General features: G+C 36.5%; 1 protein-coding gene across 1 annotated transcript in view; it reads right to left on the bottom strand.

Annotated features, from left to right (window-relative positions):
• The window catches only part of CCDC67 (coiled-coil domain containing 67), a 99,470-nt gene that overhangs the window by 74,461 nt on the left and 16,282 nt on the right, over positions 1 to 8,727 (bottom strand). Inside the window, exons 2-3 of the mRNA XM_008586992.1 lie at positions 4,005 to 4,176; positions 2,449 to 2,544 (exon numbers count right to left, since the gene is read on the bottom strand). Of these exons, the coding sequence (XP_008585214.1) occupies positions 2,449 to 2,544; positions 4,005 to 4,176 (268 nt within the window). The remainder of the gene's footprint in view (positions 1 to 2,448; positions 2,545 to 4,004; positions 4,177 to 8,727) is intronic.

Here is an 8,727-nt window from a genome sequence, read left to right as displayed (position 1 = left end):
ATGGGTTGGGGAGGGCCTTGTTAATATCTAGTGGTGATGAAAGTCCTGCCTGTCTACTCAGTCTTCTCTGACATCGCCCAGGCACGGGGCCTGGGCTACCTTGCTATAGCTTGGCAAAGGTGGAAATCAAGGTTTTCCATTCAGCTTTCACTAGTGGGAGTGGGGCTGTAGTTTTTTTGTTTTTGTCCTGTGGTATGTGGCTGAAGTAGAATGGTTATTTTCTAAAAGTGTTTTATCTTGCTAGGCTGTTTCCTTCCTGGTCTTCTGACTGGAGAGAGCAGGCTTTCCTAGGGGCTCTTTTTGTTTGTTTGTTTGGCATGTCTGGATTGCTAGCTTTTATTTCCCATTCTGGGAAATATGAGGCAAAAAAAAAAAAAAATCCCAGGAACTCATCACTGTGTCATTCTTTGAGTCCCAAGGTCCCTAGCCAATCTGTCTCTTCTTTCCACTTCTCACAGTCTTCTTATGTTGTTTTATAAATAATGTCCAGGGTTTTTAGCTGTATTTAGTGGAGGGATAGGGAAGAGTACAACTATACCATCTTTCCAGAAGCAGAAGTCTGAGCATAGTGAGCTAGCAGCAACAAAAGCATGTTTGCCAACAAGATACCATTTTCTGGTCAGAAAAATGACATATTATTAGCTTTTATGCAAACAAAATCAAATACATAGTACTTTTGTTTTTCTGTCTTCCCCCCCCCTTCCCTTTTTCCTTCTCTTCTACTCTCTCTGCCTAATTCTCTCCCTTCCTTTCTTTTAACCAGAGGAAAAAAAAGAGAAGCAGAAAACTGTAGTGGAAACAGATGGCTGTTCTCTCAACAATAATGTAGTGTTTACATTGTGTATTCCATGAAACCACTGTTTACAGGGGTATTAATTGGTTTTAGTTTAAAAATTAAAAAGGGTCCCATGGTCAAGTATCTTTGGAAAATGATGGAATGAGAAGGTTAAATGGGTTTGTTTAATGCAGGACTTCACATAGCTTGTAATATGCTAACGTGCACTGTGAATCTCCAGGAGGAGAGGAGGAGTCTTAACCTGGCCAGCATTAACTGAAACAGCATTTCCTAGACTCTCAGTGTTAGTATTCTACAGAACAAATTTTTATGAAACTACCATAAAGATATATGTTGGTTAGCACTGAAAACCAGCCAGCAGCTAAATAATACAACAGAGCTACAAAGAATCAATGGCAAGGATTCATATATTGAAGAACTGCTCAGCACCTGTAAACAAGCCCTAAAATTTTTTAACAAGAGAAGTGGGAATAAAACCCCAAACAAACAGAAATTAAAGATTTGGTAAGCAATGATTGAACTAAATTAAATATAATGTAGCGATGGTACTTACTTTGCTCGTATCTAGATTTTTACTTTTTCAGACTCATTCCAGATTGTGATCTCTTTGTTTACACTGAACAATTACAATGATTTAATATTTTTGTTGTTGTTTTAGAGCTTTATTTTAAAAAGCAAGGTTGATTGACTTAAGTGTCAATGCTTGGAGTCTCAGCTAGGAAAAATCATATATAATTTTATGTCCCAAGCCACCATCTAGTGGCAATTACTTGAATTGTAGGCAAAATGTCTAGATAGACCAAGAAGCTGATGGTAAGTTCATAGCTGCTAAGTGGCATCACATGTTTCATATTCCAATCTTAATGGCTGAATCTTCTCCCTAAAAGGTACTTGATGAGGAGCATTAGCTATTCTGGGCTCCTTTAACCGGCTTATCATATATGAAATCTTTGCACTCCAAAAAAAGTAAAATAAAATTTTATAATCAAACCATATTTCCCATTGATTCATTTACTAGGGTAAGCAAGAATATAGCATCTACTAGATCTGAGATGATCAGATGATTTCTACCCTTATGTGCTATGTGTGGTAAGAGAGAGAAGACCTTTTGCTTGTCAGCAGAGAGGAATGATATAGGGATAAGAAAGAAAGAAATCAGTATCCCTCTCATCACATATGCAGACACATTATCATTTATGAAAAAGCCCTACCTGTACCAAGGTAATAAGGACTAGTTTTATTCTCTCAGTTATCTATTTCATAATAGCAAACTTCCATATTTAAAATTTCCATAGAATAAAGGACATCCCTATTAAGTAGTGATAACCACAAAAGATAATTTTGTTTTGTTGTTGTTGTTCACATAGCTAATTATTATCTTTAATTAACCAACAAGTCTCTTCAGAAACAGAAAGCTATTCATCTAGTACTGTGCTAACAGTTAATGGAGTACAGAGGTATACAGAACTGACAATCTAGTTGAAGAGGCAAAATCAATACATATAAAACAATCAAAGAGCCAAATGTAATTAAAATATAAGAACTTTTGTTTATATTAAAAACAATTAGTTTTAATAAAATTAACACAATTTTATAGGTCAAAAATACATGTCAAAATATATGCAGTATTTAATTATAATAAGTTTTCTTACTTGAGCTTTTAGGGTTTGTAGTTGTTCTTCATAATTCTGAGTCATTGCTAAATTACATTTTTCCAGACTGTCCAACTTCTGTCGAAGTAACCCCACCTACATTAAGAATACTTTAATATTACTTTTTCTAGATATTGTCTATCTAAAATTTTAAAAATGGCCAAAGGAGAAGCACAATTCAAATAAAACTGCTGTACCAAACCAAGAATAAATACTTGTACTGCAGTTCTTAAAATAGCTATTACTAATTAAATTGACAAAAACCAAACATTACTAGCACTATTCCACTAGGTACACATTAGGACAGTACAGTATGGATATTTAACAAAAGATCCTTATCACCATCACATTTTAAATTAAGATTTAGAATTTACTTTGCATTATCTTTTTGGGAGGCTATGTCATCGTTACTCTGGCAAAACCTCTACCAATATAATTCAGCTTTTTTTTTTTGGTTCCGTTGCCTTCAAGGGGAGCTCCATTTTGGTGGTACTATGGAATAATTGTTATGTTTTTTTATAATAAATAACATATTAAAAAGAAAAATGCCTAAGAGCAGATCTTAAGAATTTGGCTTATAGAATTTGTCTGCTTGAAAAGCAGATACAGCACCTGCTTACACATCTGTGTTGTTACAGGTCTAGAAATGAGAGAATAGTCCCTCATATATTCCATATCTGATGATCTGCCTCTACTGCATAGGGAAACTAGATGCTGATAAAGAAGTTAACTATGCCAAACAATAACATAATTAACTATGCCAAAATCTAAGTTTCACTGAGAAGCCAATAAAGGTAGAAAAATGGCTGATGGACAAGTTATCCTTAAGATGTTTTAGGAAAATGAAATTATAAATAATATTTTAGTATGTGATTAGTAAACATTTCGCTACGCCTCCTCCCCCACCCCTCTCGGATTCACAGATACAGAAATCTACATTAGATGAAGCATATGGTTTCCCTGAACTCCTCTGCAGTCCTGACAGCACTCATACATTTCTCTATGATCACCTGCTTGGCAGTGAGCAGCCTATCAGGGACTGAGGAACACTCCTCTTAAGTGGGTGCACCAGGTGTGCACGTACACATCTTCACCAAACTCTTTTCTCCTTTGTGCTACTTGATCACTTCTTGACATCTCACTTTTTTCAGGAAATATTTTTCTAGCAGATTAGAAGAGGCAAATGCTCCTGAACTCTGCATTGTTCAAAACAGTTTTGATGCCTCCTTCTTTGTTTCTGTGGCAGCAAAAGCATTTATATCTTTGCTGGCAGACAGTATTTATTTCACATATATATTAAATGTTTGTTTACTTTTATAGATGGCATTGACACTATATGTCTGTCTTCATCAGCAAATATCTATGGATTTAGACTCTGATTGTCACTTATTTGACAGAATATATTTAGCAAACTATCTGCTAGTAGAATTTCAAGCAATAAATGCTGTTGCTGATGCCTGATAAAAAGTATGTATAATGAAAAATATACTCTGATAGAATAGATACTGTTTATAAAAGTCTGATGAATTAGCAATTTATTAACATGTGTTCAGTACCTCTTGACCTTTCTGATCCAAACAAGTTTGTGCATTTGCCAACTCTTGATCCCGAAGATCTAATCGTGTCTCCAAAGCCCGCATCTTTCTTTCCCAGTCCAATTTTTTGTTACTTACCATGATATCAATTTGTTCCATTAACTCCTGAAGCTCAGCCTCACAAGGAGAAGTTCTGGCAATTGCAGAAAAGTAAACACATTTAAAAAGAGTGGGATGTGAGAGCAAGAAAAATTATTATACTGCTTTGTATAGCTTGATCATTATTTCCTCATTGTTCAATTATCTACATAGGAAGAAGTTCAAAAGCTACAGGTTAGTTTTTATTTTTTTTATTTTATTTTTTTCCGTGTCCGGCAACAGATGGCAACCCTCAGTGTCGCCCCCGCACCGGACCGGGGACCGGCAACGGGATCGCAACCCTCGGCGCCGCCCCTGCGCCTCGCTCAGCCAGCAAGCGGGAGCCGGTCTGCACGTGGGATCCGAACCCTCGGCGGGAGCGCCACCACACTTCCCAAGCGGTGCACCATCCAGTGCGCCACTGGGCCGGCCCTACAGGTTAGTTTTTAAAAATTAATATTAAAAGCCAATTTCAGAACTAACAGTGTGTGTATATTTAATTTTTTAAAATAACAATTTTTTAGAGTGGACTAATTCTAGGGAATATTCTAATTATGAAAAATGGTAAGAGTTAGCTTAAGGATCAATGCTCTTACATGTAAATATACATGTATCAATGTCTATCATAACTTGAGGAGGTTTGACAGAGGCAAACTGGGACATCAATCATGTCTATCAGGGATACAAGAGCAAGCCTGGNATTTCCTCATTGTTCAATTATCTACATAGGAAGAAGTTCAAAAGCTACAGGTTAGTTTTTAAAAATTAATACTAAAAGCCAATTTCAGAACTAACAGTGTGTGTATATTTAATTTTTTAAAATAACAATTTTTTAGAGTGGGCTAATTCTAGGGAATATTCTAATTATGAAAAATGGTAAGACTTAGCTTAAGGATCAATGCTCTTACATGTAAATATACATGTATTAATGTCTATCATAACTTGAGGCAGTTTGACAGAGGCAAACTGGGACATCAATCATGTCTATCAGGGATACAAGAGCAAGCCTGGGCTAGGTAGGGCCAGACTAAAGAGTATTAACCGGGCGATAGTTCTGTTCCTCAAGGAAGGGAACTAGGCATGATCTGGCTGGTGTCTGCTTAGAAGGAATTTGATCAAGTATGTGTGAGCAGAGTAGTGTAAGTCTTTAGACAATGGGGATACTATTAGTCATGTAGGTGGCAATATCTTGGGTCTACAAGGGTCTACTGAGTTTGAAACAAGACCCTTGGTAACAGCTAGAATTAAAGACACTAAAAGTAGGTGAGAAGACAGATTGCTAGGTGCTCCCAGTACAGGGTTATCCTCTAAAGAAGGTGAAGCATTCCCCAAGGATCTGCCATGAGTCCAGTCATTCACACTGAATCAGCAGGTAGATATTGAAGCTTCAGACTTCAGCCTAAGAAACATGCAAATGTCCAGATTATAAAAGCAAGTTAGTTCAGCATCCATTTAAGAGGTGATGATGAGGCTTCTAATATATTTGTGTAGCTGGAAGGAGGGCAAGAAGGAGAGGCAGGTGCAAAATGACAACATTTCCTCTATTTTGTTTCACCAAATTAGAATTTTAGGGCTAATTAAGGATCATTTAGCATTTTGAAAAAGCTGGGGCCCAGAGAGGTCCAAGGTCACACAGCTAATTAGTGGAAGAGCCAGAACTAAGGATCCTAGGCAGCTGCCTCCTATCTTATGTGCCTTTCTGTATATCACACAGCAAAAGACATGGTGTTTTGATTAATGTGCTTGAAAAATATAGTACAAACTTGCTTCATTGCAATAGGGTTAGAAGCAAGTATTAGATACCAAAGTATTCAGAATTTCCAGAATCACTTTCTAAAATACTCAGAGTCAACCTGAACAAGGAATGTTCCTTTGGTTTATTCAACAGTATATTTATTAATTTTGACATCAGAGAGGTTTTAAGTGCAAAGTGCTGTTATGAAGTCGTCTCCAAGCAGTTCTGAACTAAGACCCAAAGGCTCCCAATTTTTTCCTGAAACCTAAAACAAATCTGAGGAAAGGAAGTATACTAATTCCTCTATAAATAACTTGACTGAATTTTAATTGGAATTATGATGTAAGGGAAAAAATGGAACTATGTTTGGTGTTTTCACACCATTTTCTCTTTTTCATAACAACATGTATCACCCTTTTTTGTAAATATTTTGTGCATTTTTCCTGCTCTGAAGAAAAGGATTACATATATCAGTGTAAGCTCTGAAAAAAAAGGACTATAATTTATCCTTCTTGTTCATCACCATTTCACCAGAGCCTAGCACAGTGCCCCAGTATGAAACTCAATAAATCTTTGAAGAATGAATAAATGAGTTCTTTTTATTGCTCTCTCCTTGGCATACAGGAATGCACCATGCTAACAAAATTAAAATACAGGCCTAAAGTACAGCGTGAGCATAACATAATCTACTCAATTAATATTGTTAAATAAATAAATGAATGGTTAATTTCCTGGTTATGACTATGCTATGAAAAACTTAGAATGTTAAACTCTCAGAGTGGGATGACTTTTAAGAGTCCAACTACCCATCCAGTGTTTTCGTTCTTTCCACAAATATTTCTTAAGAGAAGCATTTATCATATACCATTGATCAGGTTTTGCAGGCCTAGGATAGAGCTCAAGATTCTACATCAGTAACAAAGATACCAAGTGATTGTGATGCATACCAAAGTTTGTAGTATGTTTTGCAATATCATTGCAAAGAGGTCATCCAGCCTAGATCTGAATTCTTCCCTTAATAGATAACCACTGTCTGAGATTGTATCTATATAGCAATGAGTTTTAGAAGGACTATAACTTATCCTTCTTGTTCATCACCATTTCACCAGAGCCTAGCACAGTGCCCCAGTACGATACTCAATAAATCTTTGAAGAATGAATAAATGAGTTCTTTTTATTGCTCTCTCCTTGGCATACAGGAATGCACCATGCTAACAAAATTAAAATACAGGCCTAAAGTACAGCGTGAGCATAACATAATCTACTCAGTTAATATTGTTAAATAAATAAATGAATGGTTAATTTCCTGGTTTTGACTACGCTGTGCAAAACTTAGAATGTTAAACTCTCAGAGTGGGATGACTTTTAAGAGTCCAACTACCCATCCAGTGTTTTCGTTCTTTCCACAAATATTTCTTAAGAGAAGCATTTATCATATACCATTGATCAGGTTTTGCAGGCCTAGGATAGAGCTCAAGATTCTACATCAGTAACAAAGATACCAAGTGATTGTGATGCATACCAAAGTTTGTAGTATGTTTTGCAATATCATTGCAAAGAGGTCATCCAGCCTAGATCTGAATTCTTCCCTTAATAGATAACCACTGTCTGAGATTGTATCTATATAGCAATGAGTTTTAGAAAGTTCTTTTTTATATTGAAGAATTTTTCATGCATTGGTCCTAATTTGATCCATTGATACCATTAAGAACAAATGCCTTTTCAATACGCTAGACCTTGAAGTACTTCAATACAGTCATCAGTGTGCCAAGTACAGTTTTCAGTGCACCTCCAGTCTTTCCAATGTTCAATATTAGAAGCTGAATATACAAACAGAGAATGGCCAAACCACATGATAGTAGACTCTGACTCACAAATTCTGGAATAACCAGCCAAGGAAGCCAAACCAAAAAGCACAGCAATCATCCCCAAATAGTCAGGACATGGTTAATGACTGCCAACTTCCCTAATTTTTGCCCCTACTTCTAACTCAGAAGCAAATGTGGAAAGCCAAATACGTTCCCCAAGCCAATCACACGGGATGCCCCGCTTGTAATTATCCTGCCTCTGGCTCCTCCATGCCAACAGCCTCTAATAACAGCAGAGCTAAAACATTCCCCTCTTTTCACTATAAACCTTTCCTATTCCTCTGCCTGCCTGTGAGTCTAGTGGGTGATTCCGTCTGTATAGCAAGCTCTGAACAAATAGCCTTTGACTGTTCTCATTTGGGTGGTCTTCATTTCCACAAATACCTTTATTTCCTTCAATTGCTCCTAGAGGGTTTTTTCCCTCCCCCAATCTACACTCAGTACCCAGTATACTGCCTAATACTAGATGTTTAATAGACATTTGTTGAATAAATGAAAAAATGAATGATGATGGAAGATTTTCAAACCGTTCATAATCCTGGTGCTCTCCTTTGAACAAGTTCTTGTTTGTTGATTTTCTCCTTGAAATGTACCATTCAGAACTTCAACATAATACCACAGTCATGATCTAATCAGTTCAGAGAGGGACTCTCACATCCTTTGTTTTAGGTGCCATATACTTTTATTCAACCAGATGAAGATCACATTAGTTTTGAATTGGGAGGGAGAAGGGTAAAGCAGTAATGTCATACCGTTTCAAGGTAAGTTTATTCTGGTCTAAAAACCTTATTTGTTTTCATATATGCTATGAGTAAGCCACCTATTCACTATCTTATGCTTATTTAGTTTTTTGGGAAGGATCCAAGGGCAGGGCTTTACATTTATCCTTATTAAATTTCAGCTTGACAGTTTCAGCCTTTCAATGGGGGTCATCACCACTGGTTCTTTCTGCAAACATTCATTAAGCACTTGTGTGAGGAACTGGGAAAATAAAGACACAAGA

Source organism: Galeopterus variegatus, unplaced genomic scaffold (genome assembly GCF_000696425.1).
Source record: "Galeopterus variegatus unplaced genomic scaffold, G_variegatus-3.0.2 Scaffold4205, whole genome shotgun sequence".
NCBI classification, from domain to species: Eukaryota; Metazoa; Chordata; class Mammalia; order Dermoptera; family Cynocephalidae; genus Galeopterus; species Galeopterus variegatus.
Note: the sequence above shows the minus strand (reverse complement) of the source record. Positions and strands in the feature narration are given on the sequence as shown.